At 42.0% G+C, this 25,576-nt stretch overlaps 2 protein-coding genes across 3 annotated transcripts in view; both read right to left on the reverse strand.

Moving 5' to 3' along the window:
* The window catches only part of plp1a (proteolipid protein 1a), a 20,393-nt gene extending 12,136 nt beyond the window's left edge, over positions 1 to 8,257 (reverse strand). Inside the window, exons 1-3 of one of the 2 annotated variants that reach the window (XM_089134678.1) lie at positions 8,069 to 8,257; positions 797 to 983; positions 438 to 594 (exon numbers count right to left, since the gene is read on the reverse strand). In XM_089134678.1, the coding sequence (XP_088990804.1) occupies positions 438 to 594; positions 797 to 983; positions 8,069 to 8,072 (348 nt within the window). In that variant the 5' untranslated portion in view covers positions 8,073 to 8,257. The remainder of the gene's footprint in view (positions 1 to 437; positions 595 to 796; positions 984 to 8,068) is intronic. The other variant, XM_089134679.1, reaches the window with a different exon arrangement.
* A 5,728-nt stretch (positions 8,258 to 13,985) lies between these two features.
* LOC148977463 (uncharacterized) lies at positions 13,986 to 25,576 on the reverse strand. The gene is made up of 4 exons (XM_089134681.1): positions 25,490 to 25,576; positions 24,016 to 24,084; positions 23,783 to 23,902; positions 13,986 to 23,694 (listed from the first exon to the last, which is right to left on the reverse strand). Exons 1-4 carry the CDS (start codon positions 25,572 to 25,574, stop codon positions 14,039 to 14,041), a joined length of 9,930 nt encoding a protein of 3,309 aa, XP_088990807.1. The 5' UTR covers positions 25,575 to 25,576; the 3' UTR covers positions 13,986 to 14,038.

Genomic DNA, 25,576 nt, shown 5'->3' on the forward strand with positions numbered 1-25,576 from the left:
AGAAAATGTAATGTAATTCAGTAATTTCTTTTCGACTGAAGAAAGAAAGAAAGACGTGGACATCTCGGATGACATGGGGGTTAGTAAATTATCAGCAAAAGTTTTTTAAAAAGTGAACTACTCCTTTAATAATAAATAATTGCACTTATGCTTATTCAAGTGATCCATTTCACCAGGTTTAACATCAACGACACATTAAACTAAAAATGTAGCACCAATTTTGAATACATAGCAGTGATATAGGGGAACATATTCAGTGAATATCAACTTTTTGAATTGGACTGCCTTTGGAAGCTAAGTAGATTAATTGAATGGAAATGTGCAGCGTTCTTCAAAACTTCAGCAAAATTTCTCATTTTGCAGTCAGGAAGAAAGTAAAGCAAATGTGTGTGGAAAGTAGCCAATACAAACTGCAGCCTACATTGCGAATCACTCACCGTTGTACTGAGACAGCGACCGCAAACTGTACTACGAAATTCTCCAAATGACTGGCGAACTGCACTGGTGGTGTAAAAGCCTTCAGCCAGCAGGACTATACAGTACAGGAAGAAGAAGGAGGCCAGGACATAGATGATGTACTGAAAATACTCAATACTACCAGAGAGAGAGAAAGATGTTAAAATGATTGATCGTTTCAAACATACAAACATGGACTACTAATTTTAGCACAAATTCACTTTTGACACCTTAACATTCTTTAATTAAACTTCCCTTTTCAGATTTTTATTGTGAAGCTTTTGATTATAGGCGAAAAAATTGTTTTAAAACAGCACATAGAGATACTTCTGTCACGCACAGGTACGCTAGGGTGATGTAGTCCTGATGGTCACGGGCGAAGTAAGTCTCGATGAGTCTTTCGCTCTCTGTAAGGGCCTGATGTCCACAGCCGCAGAACAGAGCAATGCCAGAGAAACACAGTAGAGTGGCCATGAGAGAGACGTACGGCACTCCTCCCAGACAGCGCATACAGCATTCATAACAACCTGGGGATTCAGAACAACGCCACATGAAAGGTCAGCTTATGTACTATATCAGACCTTCACACACATCATATCCTCTGTTCAAAAGAGGAACCGTCTAATGTGACACCAGGAAGGGATGGAGTGCAGCAAGGCTCTGTGTTAGGCCCTCTGCTGTTTGCTTATACAAGCTTCCCATTGGAAACATTATTAGTAAACACAAGATTAGTTTCCATTATTATGCTGATATATTGTGTATTTCTTCAAGTAATGTCAAAATTATCCAAGTTAACAGAGTGTATTAAAGAGATTAAATATTTGGATGACCAGTAATTTCCTTCACCGAATTTCAAAACTGAATTTCAAAAGTCCAGTCCTCACACACACACAACACCATTATGGTAACACACATGATGCAAAACAATTCAATAAACATTAATTTAACAACAAGTTAAGAATAAAATCGTAGTTTATAAAGCTGATAAAAAAACAACTAAGAAACATGGAATTCTGGGATTTTTTTTTAACACTGTAAATTTAACAACATTTTATTGCCTTTTTTTCTTAAACTACATTTCCACATGGAACTTACTTTTAACCAGTCAACATGTCGTTACATTACCATTGCCATTAAATTGACATTCATTTATTTACACTGCTCTATTTAATTCTGATAAAACAGAGACATTATTCCCTTAACCAAAAACATGTACACATAGTATCTTACAACCTAATTTCCATCTAGACAGCTTGCAGTTTATAGCCCCGGTTTCACAAACAGGGCTTAGATGAAACCAGTATTAGTTCCAAACTTTTATAAACGTGCCTTAGGAAAGAAAAAAAATAAAAAAAATCTTGAGACAAAACAATGACAGTGACATATTTTAAGATATGCTTTCAGGTAAAGCAGCTCATTGCATTTTAGTCTGGGACTAGGCTTAAGCCTTTCTGTGAAACCGGGGTTAGAGTTTTTAGGTCATAACTCTATAATGGCTGCTTGTTAAGTCCCGCATCGATGATAAAATATTGCTAAACACTAGCTTATAAGGTCCGAAGCGGTCTTGCTACTTTGTATATAACTGTTTTCTGAATATAGCGCCTGGTTGTGGAAGAAGACAGTCGCTGCTTAAGCTTCCTCTGGATTCCAATAGGACTGCATGGATAAACTTTATTTTTAATGACGTTCCAGCTGATGAGGGTAAAACATTGTCCGTCTGTTCGCTTCATTTCACTGAGGATTGTTTTGGAAACAAGACTGGATTTGCAGACCTGTTGCCATTTTACAACATTGGACATTTTCAAAACAATTTCCCCCACGTGCACTGACGGGTGAGTCGAAACTCATTATAATACGCAAAACTGTTATCCACTCACAGCAGTGGGCGTTTACTTCCAAGTCTTCAGTGCAAAACACACATATAAAACCCAGCGTTTTTGAGAAAGGGTAGAAAATAGCCTATTACTTATTCATTTTGATGTTTTTGAATGCAAAAACCAAGCGAACGTCATAAGTTGACCTTTAAAGCCACACAATGCAAGAATTGTAATTTAACATAACAGCTTCAAAGTCATTTCGGTGGTTAACAAACTCGTATTAGGCCGAATCCTCCTGGTAGTAAAACTTGAGGGGGACGCCGAAGGAAAAAATCAGCAATGCAAGTTTGAGAGGAGCGACAAATCTCGCGAGTATCACAACATGCTTTATACCAACGATGTCACACACATCAACCACAACCGATGAAGCAGGAAGACAATTGCGCGCATTTCAGAGGTGATACTCGACGATGGAAAAAGCTCGATACTCGAGACAGTTCACCCAAAAATGAAAATAAGGGATTGAAACTTGACGGCTAAGAAAGCCATTGAAGAAAATCTTATAACAGTGGCTCAGCTATAAGGTTATCAAGCGACGCAAATACTTGTTTTTGTGTCGAAAAAACAAACAAAAATAACGACGCATAATTCCACGATGCATGCGCGAGAACTGAACTGAATTAGTTGAAGGAGATCGCAATTCTTGCGCATACGTCGTGGAAATCTCAGGCCCAGAAGGAAGAAAAGGAATAGTCGAATAAAGTCGTTATTTTTGTTTGTTTTTTCGCACAAAATTTTTTCTCGTCGCTTGATAAACTTATAGTTGAGCCACGGTAGTCACATGGAATATTTAAACATTTTCTTCATTGACTTTCTGGGCTGTCAAGTTTCAATCCCTTAGGCAGTCTATAGGCGCTTTTCCACTGCATAGTACGGTACGGTTCGGTTCGGTACGGCTCACTTGTGGTGCTTTTCCACTGCATGGTACGGTACAGTACGGTTCGCTTCGGGTCGCTTTAAATGGTACCTGGTCTGTTGAGGTTCCAAGCGTACCGTACCGGTACTAAAATGTGACGTGAAACACTGCAGATAACTGATTGGTCAGACAGAATCGTCACTACCAGCGTCACTACTAGCGTCATTAAATTTGCGACACGAGACACTTTTTTAGCAGTATTTTTGTTTTGCTGCCATCAGCCTCATTTTAAACACATTTTTAAGTCTAGCAGTTAAAAACAACCACATACCGAGAATCAGGAACACCATCCCCTCGATAGTCTCCATTGTTCCTGTGTTGTGAGTTTGAAAATGTGGCGCTTTTAAGATGATGTCATGGCAGTAGAGGCGCGCGCAAATAACGATCAGTCCCACACACTTGGAAGGGGTACTACTGCAATGGAAACGCAAAGCGATCCGAACTGTTCCGCGCCGAGTCGAAGCGTACTGGGCCGAACCGTACCGTACTATGCAGTGGAAAAGCGCCATATGTAGCAGTGATCCAACTCTCAAATTTAATCAAAAATATCTTCATTTGTGTTCAGAAGACGAACGAAGGTCTTACGGGGTTGAACAGCATGGAGGTGAGTAATTAATGACTTAATTTTAATTTTTGGGTGAACTAACCCTTTAATACAACAGCTTCAAAGCTGCCGTGAGTGCAGACACCAGTCTATGTGTGAGTGGTATTCACAACGTTAAACACAAGTACTCCACAGCTACACTAGGGGGCAATGTTTGACAAAAACGGGATTCCTGCATAGTGTGCCTTTAATGCTAGATTCATTAGGGCCAAATGACACTGCATCAGTTAAACATGCATTTCGGTGAAGCAGCTTTGAAACTATTATTGTGAAAAGCGCTACACAAATACAACTTGTATTGCATATAGCGAGGGTTATTGCGTATAACCCAAAATACATTTATTGAGCACTGGTGCTAGATGTATTGTTAGTGTGATTAGTAATGCCTGCTCAGTGCTTAAGAATTCAACATCAGCGTAGTAAATAATATAGACTAATAATACACACAGCAAACAGTGCTCATTCAAACCTAAAACAATATAACAAGCCCATACTCTCATAGATGTCTATTCACAATCCATTCACATGTGCCAAATCTGAAACACTGCGACAAAGCAGCAGCTGCAGCGAGGAGTGCGAGTGTGAGTGTGTGTGATTCTTCCTCCACCCGGATCATGTGCTGGTGTGTGTGTGTGTGGGGGAGCGACGGAGCTGCTCCGTACCACGGCATGAGGAGTGTGAGAAAATAAGGAGGACCAAGAGCCAGAGTGTCTCTTTTTGTGGCTGCACTGACAATAGCCTTTGTCTCGATGCCACACAAGGGCCAGCAATGGCACGCAAACAAAGAGCCGGTGCCACCGCAGGCCCTACAGACGGACTGACATGAGCCTAGGGGAGGAACCAGAGTCAACACCGAGGGGGTGCTTCGACTGCGCTGAGGGTTAAATCACCCATGCTGTTTGATTTATCAACAGAGGAATATCTGGTTTTGTTTGAATCATTATTTTTTTTTAATCCCGTCAAATTTGAATTAAATGCATTGTGTGACTAAGGTTAGGAATCGAAGATCAAATACTTAAAGGGATAGTTCACACTTTGAAATTAGTTTTTGATATGTTTTATCTTACCTCAAGGGCATCCAAGATGTAGGTGTCTTTGTTTCCACAGTAGTTTCAATTTTGATATTTTTAGGTCAAACCGTTCTTGTCTATCAGTCGTAATCTAAATATGTTTAGATCTTCACAGTGAAAGGATAAAACTTCCGAAATCTGTGTAAACAATGAGTGACGTACACACGCGAGAGATCACTTCCGGCACTTGCGCAGACCGAAGTGCCCGCGCCCTCAGGACGTGACTGTGGTTACACGAGGTAAAACCGATATAAATACTGTTTGTTTTCTCACACAAACCGCTCGTTTCGTGTCTTAGGCAGCGCAGTCTCACCCCAAAAAGTCATATAACTGACGTTTTGGGACGTCTTTTGACCATACGTCAATATTCGCCTTTTTAGGGCCCCCTTAAACGTCGGTAGATGAGGTTATGGGATCCTAACTCTACCCCAGACCTAAACCTAACCCGTCACCTAACTGACGTTAAAGGTAAAGCGTCAGTTGTATGACAGCCCGGGATCGCCATCTACCGACGTTTAAGGGTACCCTAAAAAGGCAAATATTGATGTATGGTCAAAAGACGTCCCAAAAAAGTCAGTTATATGACTTTTTGGGGTAAGAATGTGTTGTCTTAGGCCATCAATGTGTACTTACATTTACGAGTCATTAAATCATGTTTAATTTGGACTTCTCTGTGCATGCTCTTTGAGGTGGACCCCCTAAACCTCCATTATATGACTGACTGACAAGAACGGTTTGACCTAAAAATATCAAAATTGAAAATACTGCGGAAACAAAGACACCTACATCTTGGATGCCCTTGAGGTAAGATAAAACATACCAAACATTAATTTCAAAGTGAACTATCCCTTTAAGTTGGATAATTTTCCTGTTATCACTGTAAAACAATCTCTACTCTTAAAAGTGCTATATAAATAAAGGTTATTTGCCTTAAGCCTAGTTCACACTACATGATTAAGCCCGATTTGCAAATCGTTGAGCTCGCGGACAGGTCAGGGTGTTATCGGGGGATTAGCGGATGATGAACGCTCGCCAATCTGTTAGTATGAAAGAGCCATCAACGCATCAAAGACGCTCGCAGACGCCTCGCCAGGCCCAGAAAAATATCTAGCAAGCTAGTTATCCAGAGTGGTCGCACGACTCAACCTCAGTGATGTCATGAGCTACAGCCAATCAGAGCAAGGCATGGGTTGAGGTCACGGGGTAAATCGTATTTTTTAAATTTTCTCTCAGAGCAAATCATCACGCAAACAGTTCCCAGCTCTAGTTTCTGTCTGACGTCCATATTCGCATGTTGTGTTCTTCATCTTCCTCGCTGGGTATTTCCGATTCGTTTTATCGTGTGATTTTTTCGTGACAATACGTGGTTTGTAGACAAGATAGAATCGTTGTCAACTCGAATAGTGCGTTACCTCCAGTTGCGGATCGATCACGTTGTGTTGTGTGGTGTGAACAGCTCAACAACTTGAACACTCCTGATTTCACAGAGAGCAAGTCACGTAATGTGAGCCACACGGTTCAGCCCGACGTTTTAAAATCATGTAGTGTGAACTAGGCTTTAAGGTCAGGAATCAGATTCTTATTGCAAAATTAAAATTTAGATTCCGCTTTTAGATTTCATTTGTGTGCATATTTAAACCATTCAAGCTCAAGAAGACTCGTGCGCTGTTTTCTGAAAGCACACACACAGAAAGCCACCACTCATACTGTATAGTGCACGATATACTGAACTGAGTTCTCTGCACTTGAACGGACAATTACACACAAAAATATGTCAAAATATTCTCGTAAACAGAGTCGGTTATGTCTTAAATTATTGTAAACAGTTGAAAAAGAAAATAGACATGTGTCAGTAGTATATTGGATCCGTGCAGCTCTTAAAGCGACAGCAGCCTATTATTCCAGCTGTCGTCTCTATATTAAGGTTAACCAAACAATTAAAGACAGTCTGAACGTCTTAAAACACTGTTTATTTCTATCTATTTCTAATGTTCAGGTATGCTTTGATAATTTGTTTATTTTTTTTATTTTAATTACTGAGTATTTAAATAATATAAATAACAATATTTATTTATTAAAATAAGTCAAGTCAAGTCATTTTATTTGTATAGCACATTTAACTGAACAACCCAATGTGCTTCACAGGTTAAAACAGGAAAGGCAGAAACAATTCATAACACAATGAGTACAGGGCTCCTTAAATACACTTAAATAAATAAATAAATAAATTAAGCCAGAGGGGGAAAAAATAAAATAAAATAAAATAATTTAATTTATATTTGATAGGTTAGTTGTTTTTGCGAGGTATTTTTAAACTAAAGACTAAAGTTAGGAATCCATAAGAATCGGAATCGCTAAAATTAAAACGATATCCAACCCTAGTTGTGACTCAGCAATATCATATTATAAAACGTTATTTTTGTAATTTTGTAATATGAAGCAGCACAACTATTTTCAACATTGATAATCAGAAATGATCTTAGACTGATTTCTGAAGGATCATGTGGCACTGAAGACTGGAGTAATGATGCTGAAAATTCTGTTTGATCACAGAAATAAATTATATTTTATGTTAAACGGTAAAAGTATTTCACAATATTACTATTTTTGATCAAATTAATGCAGCCTTGGTGAGCAGCTCATTTTAAATCTTACAGATTCCTCACTTTTCGAACAGCGGCGTATGAAAAGTTGGTTAAACTTAATGAAAAATGATATAATTTGAATTACTACAGACACAAAGAAAGCTATTCATACACAGCACTAGTTAACATATCCAAAAATCAAACAAAATGCAATTTGATTTTCAAGAAATACAGCACAAGCAAAGCATTCCACAAGGCATATACTGTTCAAAAAGCAATGGCGTTAGTGAATGATTGTTAAAGCTATGATCTACACCTGTGTGAGGAACTGACTTCAAACATCCACTAAAACACATGCTAAAATTATGAATGAATGAAAAGTTAGTTCTGAGCAACTCCCCTGTGCAGGAATTTAGTATTGCAGTGACATTCAGACACTCTCAAAAATGAGATATACAAGTGTGTACTAGTTAATCAAACTACAGATAACATTTTTCACTCAAATCATAAACAAAATTGGCCAAAACGTCCCTTTTAAAGAGTAGAAATGCTGAGCTTACCCATGTCTGTAGGCAGCAGTGCTGTGCTTCAGTGTAATGCTGCTCTCAGTCTCTCCTACACAGACTCAGAGAACAGCCTTAAGAAACAATGTGTCTTTTCAAAGGACAGGCTCAGAGTTCAGGGAGCAGACTGACAGGGTCATGATGATGCAGAAACATGCTCTCTGAAGACAAGTATCAGCAGCAGCTTCAAGATAAAGAATTACACTTTCAGCTCAGTCTATTGAGTGTTAAATCTTAATTTTATTAAAAACCTAATGTGTTTGTAATTTTATTTACCCTTAATTTAAGTTCAATATAAGATTGTAAAGTATACAGCTGTGGAAAAAGGTACTGCTAATGAGCTAAATCTTTGTTTGGTGTGGATTTCTATGAGATCTATCCGACTCTCTGCTGACCTCTAGTGTTCACACCTCAAACTGCTTGGGAAGAGAGCTTTCATAGAGTCGCGAATGCGATGGCGTGCATTGTTGTGTTTAATGTCGAAATGTATTATTCTAAAAATGTACATACATTTCTTTCATAGTTTACAGTGAAATTTATAAATTGATAAATACATTTTTTAAATCTTCAGAACATAAAAAAGAAGCAGGAACGAACTTATCCTATGTTGTGTATTTGGGCTCTATGCACGGCGGTATTTCCGGTGAAGGTCTGCTCGATAACTTCCGGCGATCGTAGAGTCCAATGCAATACCGAGAATTTATATTGAATTTTATACTCCATGGTTATACTAAAGAAACGTTAGGCACAAAAACAGACAAAACAGACACCCCTCGTTATGTTTATGCTTCTTTTTAAAATTATATTAAATAAACATAACTGTATATAAAATTACATCTAAACATATGAAAGTTTCGTTTCAAAGACAGGAGGACAGTAAATTTTGAAGACTCTGCCATAATCCCGTTTTCCTTGGTTTTCCTCCGCTTAATCTCCCCAACCGGAAACTGAAGAGCATCCTTGCGTCAAATGCAGAACTAATTTTCCCGATTTCCTGATGCGGAACTGATTTCCCGGTCGACATTTGTAATACATCTGCTCTACAATGCTGATGATATACATTAGCTCATGATAACTTTTGTTAACTCTACAATAAGTAGCCTAAATCTTATTCACCTGCTAATTACTCATCGACAGCGATGCCATAGACATACAGAGCGACCGCAAAAACGGAAGTTCAAAGACAATATTCTAAAGATGACGGTGCCCACGTTTCTCTGGTGCATGAGGTCTATAAGAGTACATTTGTGAGTCAGCTCAAACTTTAGCATCCATCTTTTCACATGCAATAGAAAGTCACTCTGAGTGGGTCTAAAAACTGTTCCTATATGAGCGATTTATAGATTACAATGAAAGAATATCTGAATTGAAGATAGTTAACTCCACATCAGCAACAAACTCATCAATAGGGCTGTCAAACGATTAATCGCGATTAATCGCATCTAAAATAAAAGTTTGTGTTTACATATAATTATTTTGTATATACGTAAATACACACACATGCATCTATATTTAAGTAAAAAAAATCATTTATATATAAAATATTTATATTTATATATAATATAAATTATACATAAATCTTTATACACTATATACATGAAAGTGTTTCTTAAATCTATACATGAATGTGTGTGTATTTATATATATAAAATAATAATACACAGTGCACCAACACATATATTATGTAAACACAAACTTTTATTTTGGAGGCGATTAATCGCGATTAATCGTTTGACAGCCCTACTCATCAACTAATCATTGACGTCCTTTTTCATTCTACATGTTGTCACTTCTTCTTGAGTCTCTCCATCTTTGACTGACTCCATTTTAACATTAAAGGGAGAACAGTTTCTGACATTTTAGTGTGTCAGCGTGTGGAAATCGCAGCTGCTAACACACACGAGCTCTTGAAACCCCGCCCTCTGCAGCTGCTCATTTGAATTTTAAAGGGCCAGGCACAAAACTGTGCGTTTTTGAAAACCCTCAAAAAGTGATTACTTTAACATGCTATATCAAAATATCTGGGGGGTATTTTGTGCTAAAAATTCTCACACACACTCTGGGGATATCAGAGATTTATTTTACATCTTGTGAAAATGGCATTTTACCATCCCTTTAACACATTATAGTCCTTCATGTCTATTGCGATCTCAAAATTCGGACAGTTGATAACACCTAAAACATCAAAATCGACTCCTGGCACTAGATCCTTTTCCTATTTAGCACCCAAACTTTGGAACAGTCTTCCAAACATTGTCCGGGCAGCAGACACACTCTCTCAGTTTAAATATAAATCACACATCTCTTTGACCTTGCATACAGATAACATAATACATTTTTTATATTTCAGTTTTAGGCTGCATAGATTATGTCAGCCGGAACCGGGAACTCTTCCTTTAAATCCTTATGTACTCGTTGCACCACAAGAAAAATGGCATCTGATTTCTGTCAGGACCACTATCGTCAAATTGACAATTAGCGCACAGTTTGGATTGGCGGTATGGGTCCTTTCTGGGCAAGAACTCCCTGTGGATCCAGGCAGCCTAATATGGATAAGAGCAGGGAGCAGCAATAATCCCCCAAAACAAAACCAAATGCCAATATCTCCCAACATAAAACTGACAGAGCAAATCTGAATGTACCTGAGTAAGCCAAGGCAACAAGCATGTTGCCAGTACCCAAAAAGCTTGAGCAACAGCATGTTACCAATAGCAACAAGTAATATTGAACAAAATTATTTATCTGACAACAATGCTGTGTGAAAAACTGAACTGGATGACATTTTTATAACTGCCTTACAGATGAAATTAATTTAATTTAAAAAATAATTTATCTTTTCAACTGAATCAACATTCACTCAAAAAAAATAATATGTTGGCTTTAATTAATTTTAATTTGTCAACAGGTTCCACATAACTGGATTACATTAAACAAACATAATTTGTTCATGTAACTTCAACATAATGGAATTATGTAATTTTAAATTACCCAATTTAAGTAGTCTCAACGTGAATTTCTAAAGGCTTCTTGCCATGATTCAAAGGCATTTTATTATATTCATTCATCCATTTATATTTCATTTGAAATATTACATTTAATATTACATATTACATATTACATTTAATTAAATTGATAGACCTTAACTAGCTATTTGCTAGCAGAAGCACATCTTAGCATCTTGAATGCTAAGATTTACATGCTTCTTAATTCAAAGCAATTGAAAATAATGAAAATCAGTCGACAGACAAACAAAATGCTCTACTCTTCTCCACAATGGTAACCCACTGTAATTTAAATGGTTTAATAATTCCAATGTAATTTAACATTAAACACTATTACACACTATCAAGTCTTCCCCTTTTCTAGAAACCCATAAAATAACACTTAATTTTAACATTTATTCTCTCTTAATTCAACCATATGCAAAGCATGCTGGGAACTAAAAGCACTGCCCAGTTTCAGTTAAGGCAACACAAATCAATCATGTAATCCAACACAAACGGATTAAGTAAACTTATGTTGTTCATAGATTTAAGCAGATTGAACACAATAAAATTAAGTTCAGGCAAAATGGCAGTCAGCTCGCACTATACTGCCACCCTCTGGATGTACACACTTTTTTATTTAACATAAATGGTTTGTGTTTAGACAACTCATTAGGATTTTGTACTGTTAAGTTGAGACACAATTACATAGACCTTAATAGAAAACATTTAACATTTAAACTCTTTAAACTCAAAAAATATAATTATTATAAGTAAACTATATATAAATATATTATGTAAAGTGCACAACCTCCCTAGTTCATTTTTTTGAGTGTTGAACTGAATTCAGCTGAAATGCATAATTTTCCTGTTATCAATGTAAAGCGGTTTTGAAATAACTTGTATAAAGCAACTCATAAAGGTGACTTCACATTCTGCACAGGGACATGCAATACTCTCCTAAAACCCACATTGTGCCAATTTTTAAATGCAGTTTTAGGGTGCATTTTATCAACAACAAAGTACTAAAAGGTATGTGAGGTTTCACATACAGATGACATTACAGCCACAAGAGATCCCCATTCACATAGATCAACATTCTGCTGTCTATATCCAGGCATGTACTGGCCAGCGGAACTACCGGAAGATTCCCGGTGGGCCGCGGTCTGGTTGGGCTTGCATGTTTTGTATTTTGTTTTTAAATCATTATTAATTGTAAATATCGCAAGTACATCACTATCGTAAATACATTGTTGTATTGTCCAATTCCTGGCTTATGTGTCTCTCTCATGAAGTCGCATGAAGCTGACGTGAGCTGCGAGACTGACAGATCTAACTGTGTGAAGAGGACACATGACGTGTTCACTCAACATTGGCCAATCGGAATCAAATTCAAGTTCTAGACTTGAAAAGCGGCCGCTTTTTCATGTGCAACGAAATTCATGTTAAAGCATAAAATCTCTAAATGTAAACGGGGGGCTGAGAAGTTGAGAGAGACAAAACGACAAGAACTTGAGGCAGATGTGTTAAAATAAATGAATTATTTGCTGGAAGGCCAGCAAAAGACTTAAGTGATATTAACTATTTTGGGTGAATTTTGATCATGTGGGGGGGCTGAGTGACCTCAGAATGACCTAAAAATATTATTTTAATATCTAAAAAACCGAAGCAGCACAAACAAAACTTTTTACAGCACAAACCAGCACAAACGGAGCACAAACGATTGAGCATATTTTGACGACGTTTTGCGTTGGGTGGGGGCCAACTTCACGCAGGTTCATTACCTGCAGGTATTTAACCACCACAGCACATAGTTGAGTTGAAAAACAGCTATAGAGGAGTATTTTGCTAAATATGTGCAGTATATTACATGATGTTTATTATATTTTCATTTGTGTCATTAAATAATTATCATAATGAAAACTGCATTGTGTATATATATATATACACACAGTATACCCTAAGCATTAATATTTCTATTAGAATAAGCTGCACATACACTAAATTAAGACCAATTATTTACAATAAAGCCTTGTAAAATCATTTCCATTTTCTTTGTTTTTTAGTTTAATAGTTTTTTTCTTGGTTTTGATAGTAAATACAATCTAATCAGTCATTTTTACATGCAGATTAATGCATGTGTAGATGCTAACACAGTCTCATCCCAAAAAGTCATATAACTGACGTTTTGGGACGTATTTTGACCATACGTCAATATCAGCCTTTTTAGGGCCCCCTTAAACGTCGGTAGATGGCGATCCCGGGCCGTCATACAACTGACGCTTTACCTTTAACGTCAGTTAGGTGACAGGTTAGGTTTAGGGTTAGGTTTAGGTATGGGGTAGAGTTAGGATCCCATAACCTCATCTACCGACGTTTAAGGGGGCCCTAAAAAGGCGAATATTGACGTATGGTCAAAAGACGTCCCAAAACGTCAGTTATATGACGTCTTGGGGTGAGACCGGGTTGTAGATGCGTGTATGTATGCGTGTTTACATGCATAGTGGGCCGGTCTGGATGAAGTGTCCAGGCCTGATTTGTCCCAGTCGAGCCCTGCCTATATCCCTTCTACATGCCTGTGCATGCCAAGCATTCTTATATGCATTTAAATACATCTCCACTGTTTGTAGTAAACCTAAACTTTGCTAAAGAAGTGTTAATAAACTATTTAGTGAGCAGCACAAACAGTCCACCATTGTTCATTTAACAAGTGCTCTGAACATGTAATATGTATTTGTAGTTCACAGATGATACATTCTTTCAAACTTGCATTTAAGACGCAATTTTCATGGCCCAAAACAAAGCAGACTTGGACCTTTAAAAAACAATGAAATATGATACAACCTTTTTGGAATTCTTTTTTGAAAACATTAGATAACTAGGACATGTTATGCAAAAGAGAATAATCAAACAAGAGAAGAAACTTTCGAGAGAAAAAAAGCTGGTTTTATTAACTAAAATCAAGATCTAAAAGTCAAATCAATTAATCTGAATGCTTGTGCTCAAGCAACTTCCCATTATCCTGAGCAGGGACTTGGCTGGATGCAGTCAAATACCCCTCAAACTCAAAAGGGATTTGGGTGGACTGTTCAGAGAGGATATTGCTGGATGCAGTCAACTTCCCATTAACCTCAGCGGGGACATTGTTGGATACGGTTAGCTTCCCATCAACCTCAGCTGGGACACTGCTGGATGCGGTCCATTTCCCATCAACCTTAGGTGGGACATTGTTGGATACAGTCCACTTTCCAGTACCTTCATTGGGGACACTGCTGGATGTGGTCAAGTTCCCATCAACCTCAGCAGGGACATTGTTGGATACTGTTAGCTTCCCATCAACCTCAGCAGGGAAATTTTTGGATACTTTTAGCTTCCCATCAACCTCAGCTGGGACATTGTTGGATGGTGTTAACTTCCCATCAACCTCAGCAGGGACTTGTCTGGATGTGGTCAACTTCCCATCAACCTCAGCTGGGACATTGTTGCATACTGTTGGCTTCCCATCAACTTCAGCAGGGACATTGTTGGATACTGTTAGCTTCCCATCAACTTCAGCAGGGACATTGTTTGATACTGTTGGCTTCCCATCAACCTCAGCTGGGACATTGTTGGATACTGTTGGCTTCCCATCAACTTCAGCTGGGACATTGTTGGATACTGTTAGCTTCCCATCAACCTTAGCTGGGACATTGTTGGATACTGTTGGCTTCCCATCAACTTCAGCTGGGACATTGTTGGATACTGTTGGCTTCCCTTCAACCTCAGCTGGGACATTGTTGGATACTGTTGGCTTCCCATCAACCTCAGGGGGTACATTGTTGGATGGTGTTAACTTCCCATCAACCTCAGCAGGGACTTGTCTGGATGTGGTCAACTTCCCATCAACCTCAGCAGGGACATTGTTGGATACTGTTAGCTTCCCATCAACTTCAGCAGGGACATTGTTGGATACTATTGGCTTCCCATCAACTTCAGCTGGGACATTGTTGGATACTGTTAGCTTCCCATCAACCTCAGCAGGGACATTGTTGGATACTGTTGGCTTCCCATCAACCTCAGCAGGGACATTGTTGGATACTGTTAGCTTCCCATCAACCTCAGCGGGGACATTGTTGGATACTTTTAGCTTCCCATCAACCTCAGCTGGGACATTGTTGGATGGTGTTAACTTCCCATCAACCTCAGCTGGGACATTGTTGGATACTGTTGGCTTCCCATCAACCTCAGCTGGGACATTGTTGGATGGTGTTAACTTCCCATCAACCTCAGGGGGGACATTGTTGGATACTGTTAGCTTCCCATCAACCTCAGGGGGGACATTGTTGGATACTGTTAGCTTCCCATCAACTTCAGCAGGGACATTGTTGGATACTGTTGGCTTCCCATCAACTTCAGCTGGGACATTGTTGGATACTGTTAGCTTCCCATCAACCTCAGCAGGGACATTGTTGGATACTGTCAACTTCCCATCAACCTCAGCAGGGACATTGTTGGATACTTTTAGCTTCCCATCAACCTCAGCAGGGACATTGTTGGATACTGTCAACTTCCCATCAACCTCAGCAGGGACATTGTTGGATACTGTCAACTTCCCATCAACCTCAGCTGGGACATTGTTGGATGGTGTTAACTTCCCATCAACCTCAGCAGGGACTTGTCTGGATGTGGTCAACTTCCCATCAACCTCAGCAGGGACATTGTTGGATACTGTTAGCTTCCCATCAACTTCAGCAGGGACATTGTTGGATACTGTTGGCTTCCCATCAACTTCAGCTGGGACATTGTTGGATACTGTTGGCTTCCCATCAACCTCAGCAGGGACATTGTTGGATACTGTTGGCTTCCCATCAACCTCAGCAGGGACATTGTTGGATACTGTTAGCTTCCCATCAACCTCAGCGGGGACATTGTTGGATACTGTTAGCTTCCCATCAACTTTAGCAGGGACATTGTTTGATACTGTTGGCTTCCCATCAACCTCAGCAGGGACATTGTTGGATACTGTTAGCTTCCCATCAACCTCAGCAGGGACATTGTTGGATACTGTTAGCTTCCCATCAACCTCAGCAGGGACATTGTTGGATACTGTTAGCTTCCCATCAACCTCAGCGGGGACATTGTTGGATACTGTTGGCTTCCCATCAACCTCAGCAGGGACATTGTTGGATACTGTTAGCTTCCCATCAACCTCAGCTGGGACATTGTTGGATACTGTTGGCTTCCCATCAACTTCAGCTGGGACATTGTTGGATACTGTTAGCTTCCCATCAACCTCAGCAGGGACATTGTTGGATACTGTTATCTTCCCATCAACCTCAGCTGGGACATTGTTGGATACTGTCAGCTTCCCATCAACCTCAGCAGGGACATTGTTGGATACTGTTATCTTCCCATCAACCTCAGCTGGGACATTGTTGGATACTGTCAGCTTCCCATCAACCTCAGCAGGGACATTGTTGGATACTGTTGGCTTCCCATCAACCTCAGCGGGGACATTGTTGGATACTGTTAGCTTCCCATCAACCTCAGCGGGGACATTTTTGGATACTGTTAGCTTCCCATCAACCTCAGCAGGGACATTGTTGGATACTGTTGGCTTCCAATCAACCTCAGCTGGGACATTGTTGGATACTGTTAGCTTCCCATCAACCTCAGCAGGGACATTGTTGGATACTGTTAGCTTCCCATCAACCTCAGCAGGGACATTGTTGGATACTGTTAGCTTCCCATCAACCTCAGCAGGGACATTGTTGGATACTGTTAGCTTCCCATCAACCTCAGCAGGGACATTGTTGGATACTGTTGGCTTCCCATCAACCTCAGCGGGGACATTGTTGGATACTGTTAGCTTCCCATCAACCTCAGCGGGGACATTTTTGGATACTGTTAGCTTCCCATCAACCTCAGGGGGGACATTGTTGGATACTGTTAGCTTCCCATCAACTTCAGCAGGGACATTGTTGGATACTGTTGGCTTCCCATCAACTTCAGCTGGGACATTGTTGGATACTGTTAGCTTCCCATCAACCTCAGCAGGGACATTGTTGGATACTGTCAACTTCCCATCAACCTCAGCAGGGACATTGTTGGATACTTTTAGCTTCCCATCAACCTCAGCTGGGACATTGTTGGATGGTGTTAACTTCCCATCAACCTCAGCAGGGACTTGTCTGGATGTGGTCAACTTCCCATCAACCTCAGCAGGGACATTGTTGGATACTGTTAGCTTCCCATCAACTTCAGCAGGGACATTGTTGGATACTGTTGGCTTCCCATCAACTTCAGCTGGGACATTGTTGGATACTGTTGGCTTCCCATCAACCTCAGCAGGGACATTGTTGGATACTGTTGGCTTCCCATCAACCTCAGCAGGGACATTGTTGGATACTGTTAGCTTCCCATCAACCTCAGCGGGGACATTGTTGGATACTGTTAGCTTCCCATCAACTTTAGCAGGGACATTGTTTGATACTGTTGGCTTCCCATCAACCTCAGCAGGGACATTGTTGGATACTGTTAGCTTCCCATCAACCTCAGCAGGGACATTGTTGGATACTGTTAGCTTCCCATCAACCTCAGCAGGGACATTGTTGGATACTGTTAGCTTCCCATCAACCTCAGCGGGGACATTGTTGGATACTGTTGGCTTCCCATCAACCTCAGCAGGGACATTGTTGGATACTGTTAGCTTCCCATCAACCTCAGCTGGGACATTGTTGGATACTGTTGGCTTCCCATCAACTTCAGCTGGGACATTGTTGGATACTGTTAGCTTCCCATCAACCTCAGCAGGGACATTGTTGGATACTGTTATCTTCCCATCAACCTCAGCTGGGACATTGTTGGATACTGTCAGCTTCCCATCAACCTCAGCAGGGACATTGTTGGATACTGTTATCTTCCCATCAACCTCAGCTGGGACATTGTTGGATACTGTCAGCTTCCCATCAACCTCAGCAGGGACATTGTTGGATACTGTTGGCTTCCCATCAACCTCAGCGGGGACATTGTTGGATACTGTTAGCTTCCCATCAACCTCAGCGGGGACATTTTTGGATACTGTTAGCTTCCCATCAACCTCAGCAGGGACATTGTTGGATACTGTTGGCTTCCAATCAACCTCAGCTGGGACATTGTTGGATACTGTTAGCTTCCCATCAACCTCAGCAGGGACATTGTTGGATACTGTTAGCTTCCCATCAACCTCAGCAGGGACATTGTTGGATACTGTTAGCTTCCCATCAACCTCAGCAGGGACATTGTTGGATACTGTTAGCTTCCCATCAACCTCAGCAGGGACATTGTTGGATACTGTTGGCTTCCCATCAACCTCAGCGGGGACATTGTTGGATACTGTTAGCTTCCCATCAACCTCAGCGGGGACATTTTTGGATACTGTTAGCTTCCCATCAACCTCAGCAGTGACATTGTTGGATACTGTTAGCTTTCCATCAACCTCAGTGGGGACATTGTTGGATACTGTTGGCTTCCCATCAACCTCAGCTGGGACATTGTTGGATACTGTTAGCTTCCCATCAACCTCAGCTGGGACATTGTTGGATACTGTTAGCTTCCCATCAACCTCAGCAGGGACATTGTTGGAAACTGTTAGCTTCCCATCAACCTCAGCAGGGACATTGTTGGATACTGTTAGCTTCCCATCAACCTCAGTCGGGACATTGTTGGATACTGTTTGCTTCCCATCAACCTCAGCGGGGACATTGTTGGATACTGTTAGCTTCCCATCAACCTCAGCGGGGACATTGTTGGATACTGTTAGCTTCCCATCAACCTCAGTCGGGACATTGTTGGATACTGTTAGCTTCCCATTAACCTCAGCAGGGACATTGTTGGATACTGTTAGCTTCCCATCAACCTCAGCGGGGACATTGTTGGATACTGTTAGCTTCCCATCAACCTCAGTCGGGACATTGTTGGACACTGTTTGCTTCCCATTAACCTCAGCAGGGACATTGTTGGATACTGTTAGCTTCCCATCAACCTCAGCAGGGACATTGTAAGATACTGTTAGCTTCCCATCAACCTCAGCGGGGACATTGTTGGATACTGTTAGCTTCCCATCAACCTTAGCAGGGACATTGTTGGATGCGGTCAACTTCCCATCAACCTCAGTGGGGACATTGTTGGATACTGTTGGCTTCCCATCAACCTCAGCAGGGACATTGTTGGATGCTGTCAACTTCCAATCAACCTCAGCAGGGACATTGTTGGATGCGGTCAACTTCCCATCAACCTCAGTGGGGACATTGTTGGATACTGTTGGCTTCCCATCAACCTCAGCTGGGACATTGTTGGATACTGTTAGCTTCCCATCAACTTTAGCAGGGACATTGTTGGATACTGTTAGCTTCCCATCAACCTCAGCGGGGACATTGTTGGATACTGTTAGCTTCCCATCAACCTCAGTCGGGACATTGTTGGATACTGTTAGCTTCCCATCAACCTCAGCAGGGACATTGTTGGATGCGGTCAACTTCCCTTCAACCTCAGTGGGGACATTGTTGGATACTGTTGGCTTCCCATCAACCTCAGCTGGGACATTGTTGGATACTGTTAGCTTCCCATCAACCTCAGCAGGGACATTGTTGGATACTGTTAGCTTCCCATCAACCTCAGCGGGGACATTGTTGGATACTGTTAGCTTCCCATCAACCTCAGCAGGGAAATTGTTGGATGCGGTCAACTTCCCATCAACCTCAGCGGGGACATTGTTGGATACTGTTAGCTTCCCGTCAGCTTCAGCAGGGACATTGTTGGATACTGTTGGCTTCCCATCAACCTCAGCAGGGACATTGTTGGATGCTGTTAGCTTCCCGTCAGCTTCAGCAGGGACATTGTTGGATACTGTTGGCTTGCCATCAACCTCAGCAGGGACTTGGCTGGATGCGGTCAACTTCCCATCAACCTCAGCGGGGACATTGTTGGATACTGTTAGCTTCCCATCAACCTCAGCAGGGACATTGTTGGATGCGGTCAACTTCCCATCAACCTCCGCAGGGACATTGTTGGATACTGTTAGCTTCCCATCAACCTCAGCTGGGACATTGTTGGATACTGTTAGCTTCCCATCAACTTTAGCAGGGACATTGTTGGATACTGTTAGCTTCCCATCAACCTCAGCGGGGACATTGTTGGATACTGTTAGCTTCCCATCAACCTCAGTCGGGACATTGTTGGATACTGTTAGCTTCCCATCAACCTCAGCAGGGACATTGTTGGATGCGGTCAACTTCCCTTCAACCTCAGTGGGGACATTGTTGGATACTGTTGGCTTCCCATCAACCTCAGCTGGGACATTGTTGGATACTGTTAGCTTCCCATCAACCTCAGCGGGGACATTGTTGGATACTGTTAGCTTCCCATCAACCTCAGCAGGGACATTGTTGGATACTGTTAGCTTTCCATCAACCTCAGCAGGGACATTGTTGGATACTGTTAGCTTCCCTTCAACCTCAGCGGGGACATTGTTGGATACTGTTAGCTTCCCATCAACCTCAGTCGGGACATTGTTGGATACTGCTAGCTTCCCACCAACCTCAGCAGGGACATTGTTGGATGCGGTCAACTTCCCATCAACCTCAGTGGGGACATTGTTGGATACTGTTAGCTTCCCATCAACCTCAGCAGGGACATTGTTGGATACTGTTAGCTTCCCATCAACCTCAGCGGGGACATTGTTGGATACTGTTAGCTTCCCATCAACCTCAGCAGGGACATTGTTGGATGCTGTTAGCTTCCCGTCAGCTTCAGCAGGGACATCGTTGGATACTTTTAGCTTCCCATCAACCTCAGCAGGGACATTGTTGGATGCGGTCAACTTCCCATCAACCTCGGTCGGGACATTGTTGGATACTGTTAGCTTCCCATCAACCTCAGTCGGGACATTGTTGGATACTGTTACCTTCCCATCAACCTCAGCTGGGACATTGTTGGATACTGTTAGCTTCCCATCAACCTCAGCAGGGACTTGGCTGGATGTGGTCAACTTCCCATCAACCTCAGCAGGGACATTGTTGAATACTGTTAGCTTTCCATCAACCTCAGCAGGGACTTGGCTGGATGTGGTCAACTTCCCATCAACCTGAGCAGGGACTTGGCTGGATGCTGTCAACTTCCCATCAACCTCAGCGGGGACATTGTTGGATACTGTTGGCTTGCCATCAACCTCAGCAGGGACATTGTTGGATACTGTTGGCTTGCCATCAACCTCAGCAGGGACATTGTTGGATGCGGTCAACTTCCCATCAACCTCAGCGGGGACATTGTTGGATACTGTTAGCTTCCCATCAACCTCAGTCAGGACATTGTTGGATACTGTTAGCTGCCCATCAACCTCAGCAGGGACATTGTTGGATGCGGTCAACTTCCCATCAACCTCAGCGGGGACATTGTTGGATACTGTTAGCTTCCCATCAACCTCAGCAGGGACATTGTTGGATACTGTTAGCTTCCCATCAACCTCAGCGGGGACATTGTTGGATACTGTTAGCTTCCCATCAACCTCAGCAGGGACATCGTTGGATGCTGTTAGCTTCCCGTCAGCTTCAGCAGGAACATTGTTGGATACTGTTGGCTTCCCATCAACCTCAGCAGGGACATTGTTGGATGCGGTCAACTTCCCATCAAACTCAGCAGGGACATTGTTGGATACTGTTAGCTTCCCATCAACCTCAGCAGGGACATTGTTGGATACTGTTAGCTTCCCATCAACCTCAGCGGGGACATTGTTGGATACTGTTAGCTTCCCATCAACCTCATTCGGGACATTGTTGGATACTGTTAGCTTCCTATCAACCTCAGTCAGGACATTGTTGGATACTGTTAACTTCCCATCAACCTCAGCAGGGACTTGGCTGGATGTGGTCAACTTTCCATCAACCTCAGCGGGGACATCGTTGGATACTGTTAGCTTCCCGTCAGCTTCAGCGGGGACATTGTTGGATACTGTTGGCTTCCCATCAACCTCAGCAGGGACTTGGCTGGATGCGGTCAACTTCCCATCAACCTCAACTGGGACATTGTTGGATACTTTTAGCTTCCCATGAACCTCAGCAGGGACTTGGCTGGATGCGGTCAACTTCCCATCAACCTCAGTGGGGACATTGTTGGATACTGTTGGCTTCCCATCAACCTCAGCAGGGACTTGGCTGGATGCGGTCAACTTCCCATCAACCTCAGCTGGGACATTGTTGGATACTGTTGGCTTCCCATCAACCTCAGCAGGGACTTGGCTGGATGCGGTCAACTTCCCATCAACCTCAGCTGGGACATTGTTGGATACTTTTAGCTTCCCATCAACCTCAGCAGGGACTTGGCTGGATGCGGTCAACTTCCCATCAACCTCAGCTGGGACATTGTTGGATACTGTTGGCTTCCCATCAACCTCAGCAGGGACTTGGCTGGATGCGGTCAACTTCCCATCAACCTCAGTGGGGACATTGTTGGATACTGTTGGCTTCCCATCAACCTCAGCAGGGACTTGGCTGGATGCGGTCAACTTCCCATCAACCTCAGCTGGGACATTGTTGGATACTGTTGGCTTCCCATCAACCTCAGCAGGGACTTGGCTGGATGCGGTCAACTTCCCATCAACCTCAGCTGGGACATTGTTGGATACTGTTGGCTTCCCATCAACCTCAGCAGGGACTTGGCTGGATGCGGTCAACTTCCCATCAACCTCAGTGGGGACATTGTTGGATACTGTTGGCTTCCCATCAACCTCAGCAGGGACTTGGCTGGATGCGGTCAACTTCCCATCAACCTCAGCTGGGACATTGTTGGATACTTTTAGCTTCCCATCAACCTCAGCAGGGACTTGGCTGGATGTGGTCAACTTCCCATCAACCTCACTGGGGACATTGTTGGATACTTTTAGCTTCCCATCAACCTCAGCAGGGACTTGGCTGGATGTGGTCAACTTCCCATCAACCTCAGTGGGGACATTGTTGGATACTGTTGGCTTCCCATCAACCTCAGCAGGGACTTGGCTGGATGCGGTCAACTTCCCATCAACCTCAGCTGGGACATTGTTGGATACTTTTAGCTTCCCATCAACCTCAGCAGGGACTTGGCTGGATGCGGTCAACTTCCCATCAACCTCAGCTGGGACATTGTTGGATACTGTTGGCTTCCCATCAACCTCAGCAGGGACTTGGCTGGATGCGGTCAACTTCCCATCAATCTCAGTGGGGACATTGTTGGATACTGTTGGCTTCCCATCAACCTCAGCAGGGACTTGGCTGGATGTGGTCAACTTCCCACCAACCTCAGTGGGGACATTGTTGGATACTGTTGGCTTCCCATCAACCTCAGCAGGGACTTGGCTGGATGCGGTCAACTTCCCATCAACCTCAGTGGGGACATTGTTGGATACTGTTAGCTTCCCATCAACCTCAGCAGGGACACTGTTGGATACTGTTAGCTTCCCATCAACCTCAGCAGGGACATAGCTTGCCTCAGTGAGCTTCCCACCAACCTCAGCAGGAACATGGCTGGATGCTGTCAACTTCCCACCAACCTCAGCTCCGTCACGGCTGGACGCTTCAGCTGGGACACTGCTTGATGCTGTTAATTTCTTATCCACCTCAGCAGGAATCTCCATCAATTTCCAATCAATGCCTAAAAAAATATTGGTTTTAATAAAGACAGAAAAAAAAGTATCTTTCCTCAGTTTCTTTGTCAACTTCATAACATCAGCACAAGTCACCTTTTTGGATAGTTAGCCCAGATGCATTTGGCAAAGACATCTCAACAGCCATTTCACACTTCACTACCACTGGCCCTGTTGAATTTTGTTTGTTCACACAAGGGACAGACAAGGGACCATCTGGAAAATAAGACGTGTTATTTGAATACAAGTAATCAGGCCTTGTTAAGTTATCTTTGCATAATATAAGAAAACAACAACAGAAGAAAACAATGTTAACCATAGTTACAAACCTTTGCTCTCCAAGCGTGCTTGTTCAATATTAGTCTGGAAAAAATGACGCCCAACTGGAGACGCAAATCCTGAAAACAAGATGCAAAGTAAAAGTTACAAATGTATTTACACTTCATCTTCTTGTAAGACTCCAGCAGTGTAGACGCTGCTGAGCGTATTACTGCCCACCACAGGTCAAAGTTTGAACTAAATTCTTACAATCAGTTTATGTTCATCACTGCATTACAGGAAAACATGCCCTACACATAGTCTCAAGACTCCCACTCACACAAGCCAGAAACATGCTTCCCTACAATGTGCAAAGAATAATTTAACCCATAGTGCCCCAATCTCAATCTGCACATTTTAACCAAGTGCCTGCAGAACAAAATGTTACGAGCATCTTTTCCTAAATTCAGGTTGTATAGAAAAGTAATTCTACCCCTAATATCCTTTCCCCACCCTCTCTGCAATTCTTTTATGATCCCTCTTCAAATTTTCTCTCTTAATTCCACTCTCCCTAATAATACGTGGACATCTACTTCTCTTCCTAAGCTCTCCTTTGCAATATTATCCACCCATTCATTACCCCTCCTCCCAGCGTGCCCAGGAACCCAGCAAAAACTGACGTTGCAAATAAACCTAGTACTAAAAACCACATTCAACACGTCATTGACAAGGTCAGGACGAGCTTTAGATTTTCCTACTTTTAAATTATCTAGAGCACCAACAGAATCAGAGCATATAATAACTTCTCTAGGTTTGACTTCCTCAATCCACCATAGAGCCCATAAAATTGCCATTAATTCAGCAGTGAAGACAGAGCTTCCATTAAAAATATGCCAACCCTAGCTACTCCACATACACCCCACTAACTGGAACTCGAGATCCAGCTGTAAAAACAATCATTGTGCTCCAATTAAATTAAGATATTCCTCTATTTTTGGTGCCACTTCCCACTTATCTTTTTTCCCTGTAGAAAACCAAGCTCAATATTCATTTCAGGCAACACCCAATATGGTATTGGTAACCAACTTGTGTGCTCTACAACACCTCCCTGATCCATGCTCATCTTCCCTGTCCACTGATTTACTATGACAAAAAAAAAAAAATCTATTATATCTATTAGGTCCAGCAACCTCTTGTTACAGACACCTTGCTGGGAAGGTGTGATTACACCCACTAAGTTTTACCCAGTACTGTTAACCTAATTTAATACATCTTAACCATAAGGGCATTTCTCCCATTTCAATGAGTAGTGCAGGAACTGGGGAAGTTCTAAAGGCTCCACAGCAAAGCCCCAAAGCCCTTGCTTGCAACACACGTAACCTAGCTAGAACAGTTTTGGAAGCAGATCCATATACAAAGCACCCATAATCTAGAGCAGATCTAATCATTGCCTGAAAAATTAGCAGCATCGATTCCCTATCAACCCCCCACTCACACTCAGTATTTCACATTTAAAACATTACACTAAAGTGAAAACAGCTTTACCATTGGGCACCAGTTGATGACACAAAAAGACCAAAAACATGAAGTATAAAATTGCCATCTTGATTACAGATGACACAACCACCATCC

This window comes from Pimephales promelas, chromosome 9 (assembly GCF_988280905.1).
Source record: "Pimephales promelas chromosome 9, fPimPro1.hap1.1, whole genome shotgun sequence".
NCBI classification, from domain to species: domain Eukaryota; kingdom Metazoa; phylum Chordata; class Actinopteri; order Cypriniformes; family Leuciscidae; genus Pimephales; species Pimephales promelas.

Bases quoted from the DNA above. Each gene is read 5' to 3' on its own strand.
- LOC148977463 (XM_089134681.1), bottom strand. From the start codon at position 25,574: ATGGTGGTTGTGTCATCTGTAATCAAGATGGCAATTTTATACTTCATG. The intron at 24,085-25,489 runs GTAAAGCTGTTT...TCTTGTTTTCAG, and splicing joins TCATCAACTGGTGCCCAATG to GATTTGCGTCTCCAGTTGGG. The intron at 23,695-23,782 runs GTGACTTGTGCT...ATATTTTTTTAG, and splicing joins TGGGCTAACTATCCAAAAAG to GCATTGATTGGAAATTGATG.